Below are 22034 nucleotides of genomic sequence, written 5' to 3'. Positions count from 1 at the left end.
TTGGTCTTTGGTTTCCAGCAGTAGTCATGAATTTGGTAATTATATTTTGGACTATTTTGTCTATCACATATAGTATGAGTGAAGAAATAATCTTGTAGCTGAACACTGTTTAAATGTCAGTAACTGTTGAGAGCTGATGGACACAAGAAAAGATTAAGATTCTTCTTTCCTCAAACATTTCTACTTTTCTTTTTTTTTTTTTTTTTACCTCTGGCAGTCTTTCCTTAAATATAGTAATGAGAGGTCATAACAATAAAATTGGGAGGCACTAAATGAACAAAAATCCCTAAAATTTAGGTTCGTGATAATCAGAAGTTTAATCTGCTACTTTTAATATGATTGAATTGACAGGTAATATCAACTTAGTGATCTAGGAAAAGGGGTATTACATCCTGATCACATTAAATACAAACATACATTTGGCATATCTGATTTCACTATTGCTAGATATAATTCTCTAGACTTTGACATCCTCTTTCAAAACAGCATGTTTTGGCTCTCCATATGAGAAGAAGTGTGGAAGACAAAGAGGAAACTGAGAAGTCCAGTTTTTGAGCTCTCCACCCCTCTTAGCCAGATCGCCTCTGCTTTTAGGTTTACTCTAGAATTGCATAAAAGTTCATTTGAAAAAAGTATTCTATTTTTTAAAAAACTTTTAAACCTTATTTAAAGGTGAGGAAATAATTCTTTTTCTTATACTTAGTGTCTTTTATTTCTGTCTTTTAAAAGATGCCTGAAAACTTTATGCCTCCTGTTCCCATCACATCACCAATCATGAACCCTTTGGGTGATCCCCAGTCACAGATGCTGCCGCAACAGCCTTCAGCTCCCGTACCTCTGTCGAGCCAAGCTTCGTTTCCACAGCCACATCTTGCAGGTGGCCAGACATTCCATGGCATACAGCAACCCCTTGGTCAACCAGGCATGCCATCATCTTTCTCCAAGCCCAATATTGAAGGTGCCCCAGGGGCTCCTATTGGAAATACCATACAGGTAATAGTGAATCTGCGAAGGTGGAATGTAGAGATGGCTCTATTTAGTTCTTTTTTTTTTTAATGTGTTAACTTCCTTTATTAATGAACATCTAAATTTGGTTTCAATTAAGACAACCTAAATAAAAAATAGTAACCCTTCTTTTAAGATTGATCATGCATGGGTATTATTTTTCACTTACATGGCCATAAACTTTGGCTCATATATTTGCTTATGTATGTTCACACTAACTTGACAGTTGCAGTATTTCATTTGACCTAATCAGGAGCCACAATTTAAGATCAATTGAATTCCGTATTTTCAGCCAAGCTTGCTAAACAGAAGCTATTTTCAAAGGTATTTCCCTTTAAAATATAAAATAAAAATGTAATGAGTTATATTTTTTCTTGTGTAAGAGCTGGTAACATACAGCCTATCTTCAGGTGGAGCTATAAATTTGTACCTGCTTTTCACAGATAAGCAACTAGTCAGTTGGCAGGGTTCTAGACAATGAAAAATCACATATAACTGATTTAGACATATAAAGATAAATATTTTGATTTGTTCATGAAAAGTGAAGAGCTTGGGTCAAAGTTAACATAAGAAGAGGAAACAAATCCTTGTCCAGAGTGTAAAACTAGTTCTATTTTTGTCTTTGATTCATTGAAGTCAAATTTATAAAGTTATATCTCTATCACAAGGGTATACTTTACTATTAAGAGAGAGTTCTGCCTAAGGAACTTCTAAATATTAAAAGTTGCATTATAAAAACCAGTGTTTTGATGGAGGTAGGAGGACTGACTTCTTTCCACAGGAATATAAATTATAAAGATCCATTGCTAATTTTTTTTAAATGATTACAAGTCTATGCTATTTTAGGAAGCTACCCAGCCATTCTCTTTTGTTTAGACATGGGGTTCCCATGCTGTACTCATTTAGACCAGAACCTCAGTTACCATCAGAAGGGAAAGCTGCACAGGGAATGCTTGTTTAGCCAGGCCATTATATACTTGGCTACCTGGATGTCTCTGAGGCACCTCACACTCAACATTTCTAAAACCCTATTCATAGTCATCCTCCCAAACCCAGTCCTTAAAACTTGGTGTTTCTTGTTTCTGTGAACTGCACTGTAATCCTTTCTATTTAATCTAGCCAAAAACCTGGGCATTGTCTTTATACTCTTTTTCCTTCAATCCCTCTTTCAAATCTATCCCTAAGTTGTATTCATAGCATTTTAAAATTTTTCTCAAATCCCTGGTCTATACTAAAGTCTGGGCTATGCCGCCTTCATCTCAGGTCTTCAGCAGTGCAGGAGCCTCTAACTGGTCTGCCTTTGACTGATCTATCTGGTCTTGTTTCTGCTTTGCTTAAAACATTGCTCTCCAGATAAAGACCAAAATATTTTACATTGCCGGGAAGCTATCAGTTTCATACTTCTCCTTGCTGTCTCTCTGCCCCAGCTACACTAGCCTCCTTTTAGTCCCCTTGTCATGATGTCATGATCCTTCCTTTATACAAGTTCTTCCTTTGACTGGAAGGCTTCTCCTTTCCCATTTAACTGGTTAACTCTTACTTGTCCTTCTGATAAAATTTCCTGAAGAGAGCTTTCCCCTCAGTTCAATTCCAGTTATAATGTCTGTTGGTTCCTTAACATTAACTTCTTAACATTAAATAAGCAATTAAATAGCAATACAGTTGCTATTTTAAGTGTATTAATGTAATGTATTAAGTGTATTTTAAGTGTATTAATGACATTCTATTTTTTAACTTTTTTCAAGTAACATCTTCATTAAGATATAAATGTCTGTAAAGTTTTTGTTTTATGACACTTTAAAACGTTCTTTTTCTTTATTAGCCTATAAACTGCCAGAGAGCTGAGATCACTTCTGAATTGGCTTGCAAATACATAGCCAGTGCCTGGCACATAATTGCCTAATATTTTTTGAATGAATGAACTAATAAATCAGAACTTTAAAAACTTAAACATGCCTTCTTTGTTTTTCCAGCTATGCATTCAGTAACATGGTGGTCTCTTCCATTCCAACTTTTGACTTAATCTTGCAGTTTGATGATAGCCCAGTTACCAACCTCCAAGAGTAAACCAAAGACTAGAAGAATGCCAAGATAAATGAGCCAACAAGCAGAGCAAGCAGCCACTCTAACTAGCCAAACTTTTTAAATGCCTGTTCTTTTTATTTCCTACTGGCTGTCTACTTTGCACCAGATACATACTGTAGTGATCAGCATATGTTCTATAATTGATCAGATACTTTATATCCAGTTCTGTTTTTGAAAATCAAAGCTGTAGAAGCCTGTACCTTCTACTGAATATGTGATTTTCATTTTACTTATCCCAAGGGATTTCACATGTTAATTTGTCATTTGATTTTAACAGCCTATCTACAAGGTAGTTAGTTGGTTTCTCTTTGTCACACTTTTAGGGCTTTGTGTATAGGTAGTTTCTGGTCATTTCTGGTCATTTTATGATATTATTTCTTCCAGCATGTGCAGTCTTTGCCAACAGAAAAAATTACCAAAAAACCTATTCCAGATGAGCACCTCATTCTGAAGACCACATTTGAGGATCTTATTCAGCGCTGTCTCTCTTCAGCCACAGATCCCGTATGTATTTTTTTCTCATATTTTGCTTATTTAAAATAATCTCATTTATGGAGCTCTTCTGTAATTGCACAGAGTCTTACAAGATACACTTTAGAAGTTTGTACAATAGTAGTAAAACTAGCATTTACATAGTTTGCTTTACATATAAAAATGTATTATAATTTCTATTATATATAAATAATTTAATCCTCACAATAACCCCAGGGTTATTTGTCATCTTTATTTTATAGATGACCAAATTAAGGCAAAAAAGCAGTTAAGTAATACCCAAGGTCAGAGCCAGAATTCAAACACAGTTTGGGTCCAGAATTTATGCTCTCAGCCACTATCCTGTATTGCCTCTCATCAGCAAACCTCATGTTTGGCACTTAAATAGAACAGAATGGTGGTGTGTAAGAAATTCAAGTTTGAAAAAAAAAAAAAATTCAAGTTTGGGCTTTCTGAGTTTAGATCAAAGTTTTTAAAAGTAGATAGATAATCTTATGTATAACTTTGCAAAAATCTTGGGACACCTAGGTGGCTCAGTGGTTGAGCGTCTGCCTTCGGCCCAGGGCATGATCCTGGAGTCCCAGAATTGAGTCCCACATCAGGCTTCCTGCATAGAGCCTGCTTCTCCCTTTGCCTTTGTCTGTCTCTCTCTCTCTCTCTCTCTCTCTCTCTCTCTCTCTCTGTCTCTCATGAATAAATAAAATCTTTAAAAAAAAAAAACTTAAAAAAATTGTTTTAGGTATTAGAGTCGTATTCATAGTTAAAGCAGCTGGTTTTATTAGTTTACCTAGAGGATGCCTGTGTATTGGCAACAACAAAAATCCTACAAAGCTGGTCTTGTTTTAGATGAAATTTCAATTTTCTGCCAACAAACATTGAATATATTTATCCACTGGCCACTTGTCTGCTTGAAAAACAGCTTCTGGAATTTGTTGTTTCATAAAACATTGAGTATTAACATGTGCAGCTTTCTTCTGGTCTTTTGGAAGGCTATTCCCTGTGTTAAATGTGTCAGGAAAGCAGAAGCAGGGAAAGGTTAACATAAACCTTCGTGCCTAGCATTCTGGAAGTGATGGAAGCACTAAGCAAGGAACAACGAGCAGATGAAGCAGTCTAGCATACACTGTCCCCTGTGAACACCTCCAAACAGGGCACATTCAAAAATAGAAGAGTCCTAATAAAAATGAAGGAAAACTCCAGCCCTCCTTCAGACATGAGTCAGTATAGAGCGGTTGATAAGACACCTAGTACACAACCCAGCTCAATAAATTTTTGTTGAGTTTAAACTCCTCTGTGTCAGCATATCATCTTCATTCTGGGTCCAAAGGAGCCTTGGGCAGAAGAGAACCACAAAAGACAAACTGTTCCTATAATTCCTATAAATAGGGGAGAAGTCCTAATAGCCTGTTCTGTCCAGCTGACTCTGCCACTGGGGTAGGGCTTCTTCAGGTAGGTAGATGAGATTAGCTTTGAGCAGGGACTGTCAGGGTTCCCCTCCATACAAATCCTTTTAATCACTAGCTGGAATCATTTTTGTGATATGGCTTTATTCCTCTTTTTACTTGAGTTATGTCCAGACACTACCATAATTTTACAGCATGACTTAGTTTGTAATGTTATCCTTGATAGTGTCATCTCTTCCTCTCTCCTTTTTTTTTTTAATTCATTCTAGGTGTATAATATATTGATTCAACAATTCTGTGCATTACTCAGTGCTCATCATGATAAGTGTACTCATTATCCTGATCACCTATTTCACCCATCCCACCCACCTTCCCTGTGGGAAATGGAAAACATCATATTATTTTCTATAGTTTAGAGTCTGTTCCTTGGTTTGTCTCTGTCTCTCTCTCTTTTCCCTTTGGTAGTTTATTCTGTTTCTTAAATTCCACATATGAGTGAAATCATATATTTGTCTTTCTCTGAATGACTTATTTGATTTAGCATTGTACCCTCTAAGCTCCATTCATGTTATTGCAAATAGCAAGATTTCATTCTTTTTATGACTGAATGATACTCTGTTGTATATATATACCACATCTTCTTTATCCATTCATCTATTGATAGACATTTGGGTTGCTTCCACAATTTGGTTATTGTAAATAATGCTACAGTAAACATAGGGGTTCATGTATCCCTTTGAATTGGCATTTTGTATTTTGGGGGTAAATATCCAATAATGCACTTGCTAAATCATAGGGTAGTTCTGTTTTTAACTTTTTGAGGAACCTCCAGACTGTTTTTCAGAGTGGCTGCACCAGTTTGCATTCCTACTAATAGTGAAAGAGGATTTCTTTTTCTCCACATCTTCAACAACACTATGTTCTTTCTTGTGTTTCTGATTCTAGCCATTCTGACAGGTGTGAGGTGCTATCTCACTATAGCTTTGATTTGTATTTCCCTGATGATCAGTGATGTTGAGCATCCTTTCATGTGTATGTTGACCACCTATGTCTTCTTTGAAGAAATATCATTCATGTCTTCTGCCCATTTTTTAACTGGATTTTTTTTTTAAGATTCTATTTATTCATGAGAGACACAGAGAGAGGGAGAAACATAGGCAGAAAGAGAAGCAGGCTCTTTGCAGGGAGCCCGACAGGGACTCGATCCTTTCATGCCCTGAGCCAAAGGCAGAAGCTGAACTGCTGAGCCACCCAGGCATCCCTTAATTGGATTATTTTTGAGGGAGTGTTGAGTTATATCAGTTCTTTATATATTTTGGATACTAACCCTTTATCAGATATGTCATTTGCAAATATCCCATTCAGTAGGCTATTGGCTGCTGGTTTTGTTTATTGTTTCTTTCACTGTGCAGAAGCTTTTTATTTTGACGTCCCAGTAGTTTATTTTTGTTTTTATTTCCCTTGCCTGAGGAGACATGTCTAGAAAAATGTTGCTCTGGCTGATGTCAGAGAAATTACTGCCTGTGCTCTCTCCTAAGATTTTTATGGTTTCAAGTCTCACATGTAGGTCCTTAATCCATTTTGAGTTTACTTTTGTTTATGGTTTGAGAAAATGGTCCAGTTTCATTCTTTTGCATGTAGCTGTCTAGTTTCCCCAGCACCATTTGTAAAAAAGACTGTTTTTTCCAATTGCATATTCTTGCCTCCTTTGTAGAAGACTAATTGACCATGTAATACATGTGGAATTTTTCTGGATTTTCTATTCCATTTCATTGATCTGTATGTATTTTTGTGCCAGTACCATTCTGTCTTGATTACTACAGCTTTGTAATATAACTTGAAGTCCAGAATTGTGACACCTTCAGCTTTGCTGTTCTTTTTCAAGATTGCTTTTGCTATTTGGGGCCTTTTGTGGTTCTATACAAATTTTAGGATTATTCTGGTTCTGTGAAAAATGGTGTTGGTAAGTTGATACAGCAAAATAAAAAAAAAAAATCTTTCATGGGTGGCTCAGTCATGTGAGCATCCAACTCCTGATTTTGGCTTAGGTCATGATCTCAGGGTCATGATATCAAGCCCCAAGTCAGGCTCCATGCTCAGTGCAGAGTCTGCTCGAGATTTTTTTCCTTCTCCCTCTGCCCCTCCCCGCCTTCTCACACACATGCTCTCTCTCTCTCAAATAAATAAATAAATCTTTTAAAAAAATCATTCACCACAATCAAGTAGGATTTATTCCCTAGATGCAAGGGTTGTTCAGTATTCATAAATCAATCATTGCTCATTTCGGCAGCACATATACTAAAATTGGACCAATAGAAAGATTAGCATGGCCCCTGCACGAGGATGACATAGAAATTCATGAATATTCACAGACCAATCAATGTGATGCATCACATCCACAAGAGAAAGGATAAAAACTACACAGTCATTTTCATAGATGCAGAAAAAGCATTTGAGGGATCCCTGGGTGGCACAGCGGTTTAGCGCCTGCCTTTGGCCCCGGGCGCAATCCTGGAGAACCGGGATCGAATCCCACATTGGGCTCCCGGTGCATGGAGCCTGCTTCTCCCTCTGCCTATGTCTCCGCCTCTCTCTCTCTCTCAATGTGTGACTATCATAAATAAATAAAAATTTTAAAAAATAAAATAAAAAATAAAATCCCCCATGTCTTTAAAAAAAAAAAAGAAAAAGCATTTGACAAAGTACAAAATCCATTCATGATAAAAGCCCTCAACAAAGTTGATGTTAGAGGAAACATACCTCAACATAATAAAAACCTTAAATGAAAACCCACAGTTAGCATCATACTCAGTGGGCAAAAACTCAGGAACTTTTTCCTTTCCCCTCGTGTCTGACACATTGACATTCCTTCCTCCAACATACCAAGAGCATGTCAGCATGGACAGCTTTGTACTTGCTGCTCCTTCTTTTTTTTTTTTTTTTTTAGATGGGTTCCTTTTTTTTTTTTTTTTTTTTAAGATTTTATTTATCCATTCATAGAGACACAGAGAGAGAGAGAAGCAGAGACACAGGCAGAGGGAGAAGCAGGCTCCATGCAGGGAGCCTGACATGGGACTCGATCCCAGGACTCCAGGATCATGCCCTGGGCTGAAGGCAGCGCTAAACCGCTGAGCCACCCGAGCTGCCCCTTGCTGCTCCTTCTGCCTGGAATTCTTCCCTCACATAACTGTATTACTCACTCCACATGTGCTGTAGGCTTCTGCTCAAATGTCTCAGTAGCTATCTGGCCTTTCTTTACCACCTCACACTCCCAACACATCTAGCCCCTCACTCTATTAAACTTTTTTTCATGGCATTCGTCATCATCTCATATACAGCATATTGTTTATTTTGTATCTTTTTCCCACCCAATAGAATTTGAGGTCCATGAGACATAAGCATTAATATTAAATATTAATATTTATTAATATTGAAGAACAATGTCACTTCTAAGGCTGTTGCATAATGTACATCATTAGATTAATCACATTGTAATTGAAACCTTTAATTTTAGTTTTAGAGTAGTTTTCTCTCACTATACTTCTAGTATGAGGAGTGGGAGGTAGGAGGACTCTGATTTAAGAACTCATTTTACTACTTTGCTCTTAGTAATCTTAAGCCACCAGAAGGTAATTTTCTTTGTTTTTTTCTTTGTGTTTTAAAAGCTCAGCAAGAGGGGCACCTGGGTGGCTCAGTCGGTTAAGAGTCTAATTTGTAATCTTAACTTAGGTCTTAATCTTGGGGGTCATGAGTTCAAGCCCCAAGTTGGGCTACATGCTGGGCATGGAGCCTACTTTAAAAAAAAAAAAAAAAAAGCTCAGGAAGAAGCAAGATTAAACATGCCACATATGACTAATTATATAAGTAATATTTTTGAAAGGTTAAAATAAGATTCCAGTTCACCTCTATGTTTGCCTGCTAGCACCCATATTTTACAGTAACTCCTTAAATGATTTTTTTTGTTTTTTTTTTTCATTTTTTTATTTTTTATTTTTTTTATCTTTTTTTGTAATACAGTAACTCACTACTGCTTCCAGATGGCCCTTCTTGTTGCTTGTAGATAATGTAGTTATACATGCACACACCTTGTCAGCAGGCTTACAGTCCACATGAAATCCAACCACTACTCCATTTTATACTCCAGAAGGAAGCCCCTTATGCTCCTACCCTTCCCCCATTAATAGATTACTGAACTTTGTCTATTCAAGTTTCTGAATCATAGTTGCCTCCATTTCTTTATAATATGAAGCTGTTCAGCATCATGAGTGTAAGGGTTAGTGAAATGAGATAGGATGAGGTCTTTGGATAAAAGTTAAATATTCAAATATAACACATCTGTTTTTCCTCTCCCACAGCAAACCAAGAGGAAACTAGATGATGCCAGCAAACGCTTGGAGTTTCTGTATGATAAACTTAGGGAACAGACAGTAAGTTTGTGGGGAAAAAGTAGGATTTATGATAATCATTTATTCCTAGTTGCTAGTAAATAAGCATGTCATAAGCACTCATATGTAATATATTTGGAGGCAAAATTGTGATGACAGTTACAGAATGGGCTCTCTCTAGCTGAATCATAAATATCATTTATTGGGAACATGTGTGTGTTTGTGAGGTAGGGGTGCAATTTTAACTCTTCTTCTAACAAAAGAGCGCAGCCTGGGTGGCTCAGTGGTTTAGCGCTGCCTTCAGCCCAGGGCGTGATACTGGAGACCCAGGATCAAGTCCCATGTCGAGCTCCCTGCATGGACCTGCTTCTCCCTCTGCCTGTGTCTCTGCCTCTCTGCCTCTCTGTGTCTTTCATGAATGAATAATAAAATCTTAAAAAATAATAATATAAAATATTATTCATGAATGAATAATAAAATCTTAAAAAAAAAAAAAAAAAAACAGTAGAAATAAGGGCAGCCCGGGTGGCTCAGCGGTTTAGCGCCGCCTTCAGCCCAAGGCCTGATCCTGGAGACCAGGGATTGAGTCCCACGTCAGTCTCCCTGCATGGAGCCTGCTTCTCCCTCTGCCTGTGTCTCTGCCTCCCTCTCTCTCTCTCTCTCTCTCTGTCTCTCTCTGTCTCTCATGAATAAATAAATAATAAAATCTTTAAAAAAAAAAAAAAAAAGAAGAGTAGAAATAATAATCTGGCTTGTATTGGCCCTAAAGTAACTGGCCTTTTGTTCACTTTAATTGCATTTCAACATTCTTCTTCTCCATTCCTTACATGAATCTCATCAGATAAAAATAACCATTTATCTCATGAGAACCAAACCAAAGAAAATTGTAACAGTGGAAGTGGTGTGGTCCATGGACTGATCCAAAATAAGTTCTTCCCTCAAAAGTTTGGGCATATAACCCAAGTAAGGACATGGGGCAGGGGTGAACAAACAGCTATAGCTTTTATGGTTTTAAGAGATGGTAAGATTACAAAAAGCAGTTAAAAATTGATAAATTCAGTACTGATGGAGGGCTGTTACGCTACAAATACAGGTAGACTACAAGTTCAGTATCTCTATTTAGACACTGTATTAAAATAAATTGGGCCCTTACTTTGAGATAAGTGATTAAGAACCTTTTTTTTTTTTAATTTTTTTTTTTATTTATTTATGATAGTCACACAGAGAGAGAGAGAGAGGCAGAGACACAGGCAGAGGGAGAAGCAGGCTCCATGCACCAGGAGCCCGATGTGGGATTCGATCCCGGGTCTCCAGGATCACGCCCTGGGCCAAAGGCAGGCGCTAAACCGCTGCGCCACCCAGGGATCCCGATTAAGAACCTTTAAATTGGGACGCCTGGGTGGCTTGGCGGTTGAGCGTCTGCCTTTGGCTCAGGGCATGATCCTGGTCCCAGGATCGGGTCCTGTGTTGGGCTCCCCTTGAGGAGCCTGATTCTCTCTGCCTGTGTCTCTGCCTCTCTCTCTCTGTGTCTCTCATGAATAAATAAATAAAATCTTTAAAAAAAGAAAGAAAGAAAAGAACCTTTAAATTCATATGCATGGGAAAAGTTTTAAAAGGTGTGAGGCTGTATCTAAAATATTTGAAGAATTAAAGCTCTTAAGTGGAGAAAGACATTAGTATTTCAGCCTGGGGGAGGAAAGCTTGGCTTCTTTTCTATAGAAAAATACCTGATTCATACATGTTCATAATTCATAATAATTTACTTACATAAATCATTTGTCATGGTTCTACCTTATACCTTAAAGAGTTGCTTGGTCCAAGAAACTATTTCTAGAAAAGCTAAATGGTTTATTTGCTTTTTTATATTTGTTTCAATCTCCTTTTAAATATAAGGGCTTATGGGACATTATTCCTTAATCTACTAATTTTTCCTCTTGATTCTACCTTTATTTCAGCTTTCACCCACAATCATCAATGGTCTACACAGCATTGCGAGAAGCATTGAATCGCGAAACTACTCAGAAGGATTGACTATCCATACCCACATCGTTAGCACCAGCAACTTCAGTGAGACCTCAGCTTTCATGCCAGTTCTCAAAGTCGTTCTCACCCAGGCCAATAAGCTGGGTGTCTAAAAGGACATCTTTACTCCCAGCCCAGCCATTTTTCCAAAGAAACATATTTTAAAAAATGTTAAGATATGGACCAATCCTCATTAGCATGTTTCCATAGCAGCCAGTCAAGAGCATTTACACTATTTCTGCAGATAATACTTACTTTAGAACTGCTCAAAACCCAGGTGCTTTCTTTTGTTTTAATCTTTTATTGCTCATGATGATTTTCATATTCTGCAAATAGTGTATTTCCTGGATTACACATAGTGTGTTTTCCTGAAGTATTCTGATAAAATGTGGTTTTTAAAACCTCAGTATACTTTTTGGAAAAGGAGCATCTGGTTATGCATAAAACAGAGCTAAAACCTAAGTTTCTTTCGTGTCCTCCCTACTTCCTCCATGTCAATCAGATTAAAGTATGTAATCCTATTTTATGTGTATGTAATCTTTTTTTTAAACAACTGCTCACAGTTTAGTTTAATCCCTACTTTTTGTGTCTTTGGCTTCACTCCGGTTCTGAACAAATAACTAAATCTAGAGGTTTACATAGATTTTAGCAAAGATTAATGAAGAGTGGGATCACTAGCTTTAAATATCCAATGGAAAAGACTGATTTTTTTGTTCTGTGGAATACATTGGACTTTTTTCTATTAATGTTTTCAATATTCTGCTTGAGTTTTAAGATTGAATTATCTCCATTTTATATTTAGAATTTGTTCATCCATTTTTTTAAAAGTCACACAGAGCCCTGGTGTTTAAGTTTAGAAGGAAAACTTTAATTTCTGTCACCTCCTGAATCAAAGGCAGCTATTTTTCAGGCAGTTTTTCTGTCAAGTGATTTTTTTATAATTTGTCTTAACAGTATGGTAAACAAAAGATAATGGTCCCCATAAAGTCTTGAGAATTAGATACTAATAATTCTTCATTGTTACATTATGTAATTCTACCTAAGTAGGTTGGAAAACTAGAAAATAAACATTCTGACTACCATGGAGATAGAGTTGCTGTTTCAAGGAGTAAGAGTAGTGAGTAAGAGTGTTCCTCAGGTTTTGTACATTCTGGGTGAAGTAGTTTGCAAGAACCTCTCACTTTGTTTTGCTGGGATTCCCCACTTACCAAATAAAACCTCTCTTTTAAAAATTAATCACTCAATGTTTAGCTCAGAATAGTTTTATAACTAAAAAAAGGTGGATCTTGATAGCGTGTGTAAACATTGGAACCTCAGGACTGGGGTGATCTCTCAGCACCCTGCCTTCTGTCTCCTGGGAGTATATAGTAGTCTTAGTTCTGTGACTCACTGACTAAAGTGGCAGCTTGGTCTTCTACAGCTAACCCTCAACTATGGGGTCAGCCCAAGACTCCATCAGAACAGCAGGCTAGCCTCTTGTAATTTTTTTCATCCATTGCCCTTATAGTTAGAATTTGTGTTATGTTTACCCTGAAATGATAATGGCATAATTGGCAGCATTTTACAAAAAGAACAAATTCCCAAAAGATGAGAAACAAGAGTAGGTGGCAGTAGAGCCCTGGCCAACTCCAAAGATTTTACAAGTATAAGTGTAAAAAATAATTTGTCACTGACATCTAAGCAGCCATTATCTTTCCTTTTTCAATACAGCATTGTGATATTTTTTTCTCCCTACTGTGGAGACATTTTTCCACATGGCTTGTAACCTTGAGAAATTCCACATAAATGGACAGTGTGGTAAGACGAGCTGAACCCAAAATATTGTGTTGTCTCTGAAGTATGAAGATAAAAGAAGATTATGGAAAGAGTGTAGTTTGTTTTCATGAAGAAAACAGAACAACTTTCAAAAAGTTTGTGTTCTAGAGAAAAATTTTCAACTTGATTTTGTAAATGAGCCTGTTTTTAACGTTTTCAATTCCAAAGACATTGCATTGTATACCTGGATAATTCAGGCACCTCTGTATAAAGTTAGTCTTACACAAAGTTGTAGTGGATCTGTTGTTTAGTTTGGGAAGATTATAGCTGTACCCTTGCCATTACTTCATGCATAGTGATGAGTCATTCTTTCTGAATCCCAAATTTGTTCAGTTTTGCCCTTTGTTGGGTGCTTTTTATTTCTTTAACCTACTGAATTTTGAAACAAAGGGGTGAGAGGGAACCTGATAGGTGGGCCTGGGTGTCAGCCAGGAGGTGTATCAGATCTCTGGGAGATGCTTTTCTATATCGCACCTCCTCTTCTCTATTCTTCTTCATGCGGCCCTTTGTGCTGAGTGGGATGGATGTATTCTTAGGCCCCACTGGAGAATCTGTATGTAATGGGAAACATAGCTGATAGAGGTAGTTGTGCATTTGAATAGTGTGGCAGCAGGAAGAAGTTGAGAACAACTGCTTTAAACTTGACTGAGAGCCCAATGAGCCTATATATTACTTTGGATTCAGAAAACTCCCATGTACTCAGGAGGACAGAAAGATACAGTAGAGTTCCTGGCAACCAGATGTACCCTGATTAACACCCACCTAGAAGGCAAAGGGAGGGATGGTAACTGGTTAACACTTTTCTTGATAACTATTTGTCTCCTGAGCCAGATTTGGGTTCACCCAAGAGTGACTGCAAGGTCAACTGTTGACTCTTCTGCTGGTGGAGACATCATTTGGAACTGTCCTGAAGATTCAGCAAATAGTGTATGCATACATACATAAGTATGCGTGCGCCGCTCTTGATTCTGTTCCACCTCTATAATGGCAGCATTCCCATGGAACTGCTGACAGATCTGTGGGTGTTCACCAAATGCTGAGGATGTCGCAGGTAGCATCTCAATAAGAGGGACTATCTATGCACAGAAAATCTTAACTATTTAGTCTTATAGATAAATATGCCAAATCTGGGCAGCCCCAGTGGCCCAGTGGTTTAGCACCACCTTCGGCCCAGGGCGTGATCCTGGGGACCCAGGATCGAGTCCCACATTGGGCTCCCTGCATGGAGCCTGCTTCTCCCTCTGCCTGTGTCTCTGCCTTTCTGCCTCTCTCTCTAACCAGCATGTAGAGCTTGTTTGGTGAATCTTCATCCTCATTACGTTTTCTGGACAACCGCACATGGATACGGTATGGAACATTCCTTATTCCTTTGGCCCAGACAGCTTTGTTGAGCTGGTGTCAATGGGCACATCTGGAGTTCCCATCTCCTTCATGGCAAATTTCCGGATCTCTTTGAGTGCCCGAGGGGCACGCTTCTTGAAACCCACTCCATGGATATGTTTTTGAATGTTGATGGTGTATTCTCTGGTCACTACCTCGTTGATGGCAGAACGGCCCTTCTTCTTCTCGCCACCCTTCTTTGCGGGAGCCATTCTGCCAGGCCCTAGTTGGAAAGGAAGGGGATGTGTGAGTTTTAACGTGGTTGGTGTAGATCTTGAAAAAAGCTAATAAAATCCAGCAAAAGGAAATAGACTTTTTTATTTGAGAGAGTGTGCACATTCATAGGGGGAGGGGCAGAGGGAGAAAGAGAAAGAATTTCCAGCAGACTTCCCTGCTGAGCAGGAGCCAGACATGGGGCCTGAGTCAGACCTCACACCCTGAGATTGTGATCTGAACTGAAATCAAGAGTCAGATGCCCAACCAACTGAGCCACTCAGGCACCCCGAAAATAGACTTTGGTATAACTATGTTACATGTTTTTTGCATTCTGGACTCATGTTTCCAGAGATCTGCTAACGTATTTATTTAGCAAGCAATGTTGTTAGTCTGAAACACCTAGAATGACTTTGTATAAACATCATTACCCAGTAATGTCTGAAGTCTTTATTTTAATGGAGATGCACTCCCTGTTGAATTTGAATTCAATTTTTGCCTGACATTCCATAGACCTATAAGGCTATTGTTCATCAGGTAGGCCTGTTCCTGCTTTTATTGCTGTGCCTTATAATAATTTCCCAGTCCATGACCTTTCTAAAACCACCTTTTGTGAATTAGTGGGTTCATGCTGTGCAAATGTGGGGTCAGAGCAGGGATGGCTTCAGAAGCCTTGCGAAGTACAGGAAACTTTCTACTTCAAAAAAATACAAGAGTTTGTTGGAATTTTAGTGTATATGAAGTAAATCCTAATGAAATTTTTGTCTCAAACATCTTCCTTTATCTCTTTTATACCTTTTTTTAAGATTTTATTTATTTATTCATGATAGACATAGAGAGAGAGGCAGAGACACAGGCAGAGGGAGAAGCAGGCTCCATGCAGGGAGCCCGACGTGGGACTCGATCCCGGGACTCCAGGATCACATCCTGGACCAAAGGCAGGCGCCAAACCGCTGAGCCACCCAGGGATCCCTCTTTTATACCTTTAAAGGCATTTTCACTTCTCAGCTCTAGAGAGTAGCACTTTAGTGCTGTTATTAACTTGTTTGTTGTTTTTTTTAATATTTTGTTTATTTATTTGAAAGAGAAGGAGTAGGAGGAGGGGCAGAAGCAGAGGGAGAAGCAGACTCCCCACTGAGCAAGGAGCCCCACATGGGGCTTGATCCTAAGATCTAGGATCATGACCTGAGCCAAAGGCAGATGCTTAACCAACTGAGCCACCCAGACGCCCCATTAACTTGGTTTCTTTACTTCAGTAGGTATTTATAACAGGCTTCATACAGTTCAGTAGGAAAACTTGATGTCCAAACATTTCCAAGTAGGCGACGTAAAAATGAACCAGCTGGGAGTTTACTATAGGAACAGAATGGATTCAAATTTGATTAGAAAAGGAAAGTTCCAGACTGTTTTTTCTGGTAAGTAAAAGGGTAGTAATTCAAGGAAACCATTAAGGCTGGCCAACAAGTATGATTTGGTTAATGATGAGAAATCATTTCATTTCATTTCGCTCAGTAAAGGAACCTCACACTCTAGGAGGACTAGAATGTGTGGTGGAATGGAATATCAAAACAGACTTCAATAGCGTAGAAGGAAAGCAACCATCTCCTAAAAGTGACCAAAGTTCATTTTAACTTCTTGTCCCTCTGACTATTTCCAAGTAACTGATAACCTTCCTGACCACCTTTTTTGCCCAAAGGAGTCTTCAGGAGAGATCAGGTCCACAGAGTCCTCTACTGAGAGGTGCTGCTTGAACACCCTGAAGGGACCTCAGCTTTCCTGGTGCAACTGGTAAGCAGTAGAATCTGAATTCAACCCCAGACCTCAGCCTAGTAAGCATATTGCTTCCACAAAACCACATTTTATTCAAAATAACTGCTGCTGCAACAAAAATGAGTTCTGCTTTCTAATTTCGCTCTTTTCCCTCCTATTAGTCTGCAGAGACCTGGCATTTCCCACAAACAAGGAATATGGTTATAATAAGTGGATAAAGTTACTGAGCATTGCGTGTTGGCTTTTTTAAAGCAGGTTCTCTATGTGCTAGGGAAAAGGGCGCCTGGCAGTCCAAAGCCTACATCTCCATGGCTTGTGATATACCAAGGGGAGAGGAAACCTCTCACAGTACCCTAAAACTGATCACAAAGACAATTCCAGTTGCTTCCTCCTGGGTCTCATGCTCACTACCTAATTGAGTTCTGTGCCCAGAGAGATAGGATACCAGAACTGGCTGGCCCACATATAGGATGAGCACAGTGATTTGAAGCTCCCACCAGAACCCCCATGGGACAGTTTCCCAAAGGAAAGGGTGCAATTTAGAGAAAAGCAGGGAGAGAGTAGACCAAAACAACCCTTACCTACTGGAGGGAAGCCCTGGATGGTCACAGTAAAAAGTTGCATAGGGGGTAGTGTAGAAGAGCACCTGTCTGAGAGTCAAAAAACAGTTTGAGTGTCTTCTCTGCCACTAATTGTCAGTCAAATGCCACCACTTCTGCCTCCCATTTGTAAAATGAGAGGTAGGACTAGATGATCTCTAATTTCACTTCCAGCTCTGGAAGTCTGTTTTCCATCTATCTTTCCTACAGCATCTTTGTATATTAACTTTGTATTTTCCCTCAAAGGGAATGGAAAACAAATTTGGATAAGCACCAAAGCTTTGAAGAAAGATGACAGAGCTCAGGCCTATTTATATTTGGATACCTTTTTTTCCTTTTGTAGAATTAATTTCACTGCTAATTTGGAGAAAAATCAATGCAGCACTTTCCTTGGTTGGAAATAAGTATGCAGGCAATAAAAAAAAAATGTTTCTAATTTGAGGACTTGGAATAAATACATTTGCTCGGCCTTGAGGTCCTTAAGTAGTGAGTTCCCCTCTGTAATGATCTATATTACCATGAAATTAACCCTTCTACACACCTGTTCCCCACATCAAGAATAGGCCACGTTTGATTACATACGATAGATACTCAACAATGAACGAGTTTTTTCTCTGGTGCTGCAAATCTGGGTCACCCTTTTGACATTCCTGAACTCTATTTACAAATGCCCCCTTCCCGCCTGAGAACAACAGGGGCCTTTGCCTTTTAAGAGCAGCCTGTGGTCATTGACACAGCAGGGAGAGAAAGAGGTCATTGAAACAGAAACAATCACGCTGCTAATACTGAAAAGTAAATAAGAACTTCTCTACGTTTATCTGCCCTTGGAAACCAAAATAAGGATCCTAAAAGAAAATGGGGCAGATGTTTGTGGGTGAAGGGGAACTGGAGAGCTGGAAGAGATGTGGGTGAAAACCTTGTCAATACTGTCTTTCTTCTGTCACAATAATAAGGATTATTCATTTATTTCAGAGAGCTGGGATTTCACAGCAGGGGGAGAGAGAGACATGGGGGGGGGGATTTGCTTTGGTTTGTGCACCTTGGTTTCAGCCACGTGTTGATCAAAGGGGAATGTAGTGTAGGTATTCACAAATGTTACCTGGCCATAACCGGGTCTTTAAAAGATGATCAGTGATCCCTCCACAGCATCTGTTAGAGTTTGTGTTGTAGTCTTCTTATAGTGAGTATTTGATTGCTATCTGGCTTCCCTACTGGACCATAAGCATAGCCATATACTCCTCTTGTCCATGCAGCTGAGCTTATGTTTGGCTTCTAGAAGAGGCTCAATAAATAGATATTGAATGAAAGAATGTTATGAGATTCAAACTGAAGATGACTCGGGAAGATGCCAAGAGCAGCAGATGAGACAGGTTTTGATTGGTTTCAGTATTCCAGTGCATTTTTTATCAAGTAGACACTCTTAACTAAAAATTAGGAAGTAAAGGCCTTTAAATCTGGCCATCTCCCATGCCTGGTTTCGTGCTGCCAAATTGTAGCACTTTATTAAGGGTGGTCAGGAAATGTGGGAAGTTTTAAGTAATAAAGCTAGGCTTTTGTTAAAAAAAAAAAAAAATACTCCCCACTCTCTTCACATCCAAAGCAATAGAATCATTCATTTTACAGCAACAAGTTCCCCTCTCATCCACTGCTATAAAATCTCAATGAGAAATGTTTCCAATCCATTTAATACAGAAAAAGGGACCGACCCTTCTGTGACTAGAAGAAGCTGAGAAGACTAATTTTCTATTAAGCCCATAGTGTTACTGCCTCTCAAAACCAATCTAGTAATCTTGGATGCTAACTTCCCAACTTTATGCTACTCTGAAATTAACCTAAAGCCTATGAGTGTTTCTTTCACCCCGAGGTGCACAAAGATTGTTTACATTTGAAGTTGTTGTCCATGGATCTCATCCAAAAGGCAGCGTCCCCTGCCTCCTTGTTTAATTCCACAAGAACTTCAGATGTAGCCCTTCCTGGTGCTAAGGGAGTTGCCTTAAATGGTTACCTCTGATAGAGCAGGTGATTTTATTTCACAGTTCCCTGCTGCAGCTACAATTTGTTCTTTGAAGGTCTGAATCCCTCCAACCTACCCAGTTATGCTTCTTTTCCCAGTCTGGACCCCTCAAATGCACCCTGGCTTCTAGATCAGGCAGGTTTTATAACTGCAGCAAGTCCATCTCTCCAGCGTGATTAAAAAATAATGAAATACCCACATGATCTTGACAATTGAAAGCTGTTACTTGGTCTTGTGAAGGAAGCCTCCCCTCAAACCATTGGGCACCTGGCTCACAGTCTTCTTCAGCTAAATTTGGGCACCCATCATGTGTGATTTCAAACTCTTAGGAAGGTCTTGTCCAGTAAATATCAACCTCCTCAGCACCAGTGTTCCTTTGACCTTCTCATCTCCAAAACAGCCACTCCTGGGACGCCTGGAAAGCTCAGCGGTTAAGCGCCTGCCTTCAGATCAGGGCATGATCCTGGAGACCTGGGATCGAGTCCCACGTCGGGCTCCCTGTGTGGAGCCTGCTTCTCCCTCTGCCTAATTCTCTGCCTCTCTCTCTCTCTCTCTCTCTTTGTCTCTCATGAATAAATAAATAAAATCTTAAAAAAAAAAAAAAACAGCCACTCCTATTATAATCCTGTAGCTTCACCTTGGAGTGGATCATTGGAAACTCTTCTACCACTAGAGATCTTAAGTCCCAAATCTTACTCTTGGAGCACATTGACCATTAGTAACTTTATTCTCATTCCCTAACAAAGAAATCTGCTCATCAACTTTTTTCAAAATATTGATGCCTTTGATTCCTCTACTGTATATGAGTTTTTAGCCTCCTTCTGATCACATCTCCTTTCCCCAGCCTGGGCTCTGCACAAACTTCTCTCACCAACACCTTGATTACCTGGCTCTCCTGTCCTCCCATCAAATCCCTATACCTACTTCAATTTGGATATTGCATCAGACTGCTGAATGAGGCTGTGTAACTGTAACTGTGCAGACTGATGCCATTATAAGCTTGGAGCACCCATTCTGAGTTGGGCCCTTAATTTGGCTCAACAACTTTTAAAGAGTCCTTGGTCAGCTTCCCCTTTCATTCTGCTCAACAGCTCTTGGAAGCCTTCATCACTTTTTCCAGCTCTCTACCAAATTCCTACTCTGCTTACACCACAGATGACCTGACCTACCCTGTGTTAGGTTTTTTCCAAAATGAATGGGGAGAAATTAAAAAAAAAACAGCAGAGCCAGGCAATAGGTTCAAGAGTGCTTTCAATGGGGAGCACTCCTGGGCGAGGTTCGTGACTCAGAGAGGTGGCCCGAGTCAGGGAAGTTGCACCTGAGTTGGGGAGTGTGAGGGTTTTTAAGCCTTATTGGTTCCGGGTCTGGATCCGGGTGGGTCCCTTGCCTAACACCGTGTCCCTAGGTGATTGGCTGGGGGTAGGGATAGTACAGACGATGGGAGGTGGTCCCTGGCTGGAAAGTCCTGGATGGAAAGTTTTGGTTTCCTGTCTAAGCTTTGATTTACTGGAGATGATGTGGTGGTCATGGCTGCTTTGGCGGGAAGATCAGCCATTTTGGCCCAATTTGAGATGTCCACCATTTTGGGTGCCCCTGTCTCTCAGCCAGCCCAACACCCTGCAAAAGAAACAGGCTATCGTGGCACCCTCCCTCACTTTACTGACTCCAGAAGCTCTATCTGCCCTCAGTCTCATTTCCTTCCAGTCTCTAAGAACAAGCTGTTCCTCTGTTCAAAATGCAACCATCTGATCACCTGATCCTATCTTAGCTAACTCCCTCCCTAACCCTAGAAAACTAGCTCCATCAAGCATCCTCTTCCTCCTGTTTTTGACCTTTGACCTTTCATGATCTTTCCACTAGCCAACAACTGTGCTGGAATTCCTCTTATCTGAACCCTTAGACACACTCAGTTTTGCTTCTCCATCCTTCCTCACTGCCAAGCTTCTTGAAACCATGATTTATATATATATGCTATGCTTGTCTCCTCCTCCTTATTCTTAAATTTCTGTGTAAAGTCTGTTCCTATAACTCACTGAAAAGGCCTTGGCAAAGGTCAGCAATGACCTTTGTATGTAGTGAGCTCCTCATTTTCCCTCCTTGATAGCATTTCTGTAACATTTAATTTTGTGAATCCTCTCCCACATTTTGCTGATTCTCCTACCTTTTTCGTCTTCTCAGTCTACACCAGGGGCTTCTCTTTCTTTACCATTCTCATGAATAGTAGTAGTTCACAAGAATTCCACCCAGACTTTTTCTACCTTCCAGGGCAACTACTTCTATCGCCATGTATTTTACTATTGAACTATGACTAAATTCTCTTCCAGCCTAGACCTGAACACATCTACTTGGATGTCTGATAAAGCAAGACTTCTTTTCCTTTTTTAACTTGCTCTTGTTTCTTTGGTCCCAGTCTCCAAAATGATAATTTGAATGATTATGGTGACAATAATGATTAATATTTATGGGCTCCTTACTACATGCCAGACTCTGTGCTAACCTTTAGTTGCCACAAAAATACTATAAAGTAGTTATTATTATCCCCATTTTACAAAGATGCTAATAAGCACAGATTTAGTATCCCAGTAAGTGACACTTTCACTTGAATACCAAATCCAGAGAGCCAAAAAGAATCCTCTATTCTTTTTTCTTCCTCTTTCATGTTCAATCAAACATGAAGTCCTGTTGGTTCTTCTTTTAGTTTCTTTGGATTTATCCCTCTTCTCCAGAATCTGTGACTTTGCCTTACTTCTGACCCTCTTCTTCACTTGATCAGACTCTTTAAATAGTGCCCTAACCGGTCCTCTTGCCTTCAGTCTTTCCTCTCTCTACCTCCAATCCAGTCATTTTCTAT

General features: G+C 39.3%; 1 protein-coding gene and 1 non-coding gene across 25 annotated transcripts in view; both read left to right on the top strand.

Annotated features, from left to right (window-relative positions):
- SEC31A (SEC31 homolog A, COPII coat complex component) overlaps window positions 1–11913 on the top strand; it is an 80741-nt gene extending 68828 nt beyond the window's left edge. For 19 of the 24 annotated variants that reach the window (XM_072810165.1, XM_072810160.1, XM_072810158.1 and 16 more), the window contains 4 exons: window positions 730–993; window positions 3475–3594; window positions 9341–9412; window positions 11326–11913. In XM_072810165.1, the coding sequence (XP_072666266.1) occupies window positions 730–993; window positions 3475–3594; window positions 9341–9412; window positions 11326–11505 (636 nt within the window). In that variant the 3' untranslated portion in view covers window positions 11506–11913. The remainder of the gene's footprint in view (window positions 1–729; window positions 994–3474; window positions 3595–9340; window positions 9413–11325) is intronic. The other 5 variants (XM_072810153.1, XM_072810146.1, XM_072810164.1 and 2 more) reach the window with 1 other exon arrangement.
- LOC140624071 (U6 spliceosomal RNA) lies at window positions 7260–7363 on the top strand. Its single transcript, XR_012023608.1, has one exon. It is a non-coding gene; the product is annotated as a U6 spliceosomal RNA (small nuclear RNA).
- Window positions 11914–22034: the final 10121 nt, after the last annotated feature.

Source organism: Canis lupus, chromosome 33 (genome assembly GCF_048164855.1).
Source record: "Canis lupus baileyi chromosome 33, mCanLup2.hap1, whole genome shotgun sequence".
NCBI classification, from domain to species: Eukaryota; Metazoa; Chordata; class Mammalia; order Carnivora; family Canidae; genus Canis; species Canis lupus.
Note: the sequence above shows the minus strand (reverse complement) of the source record. Positions and strands in the feature narration are given on the sequence as shown.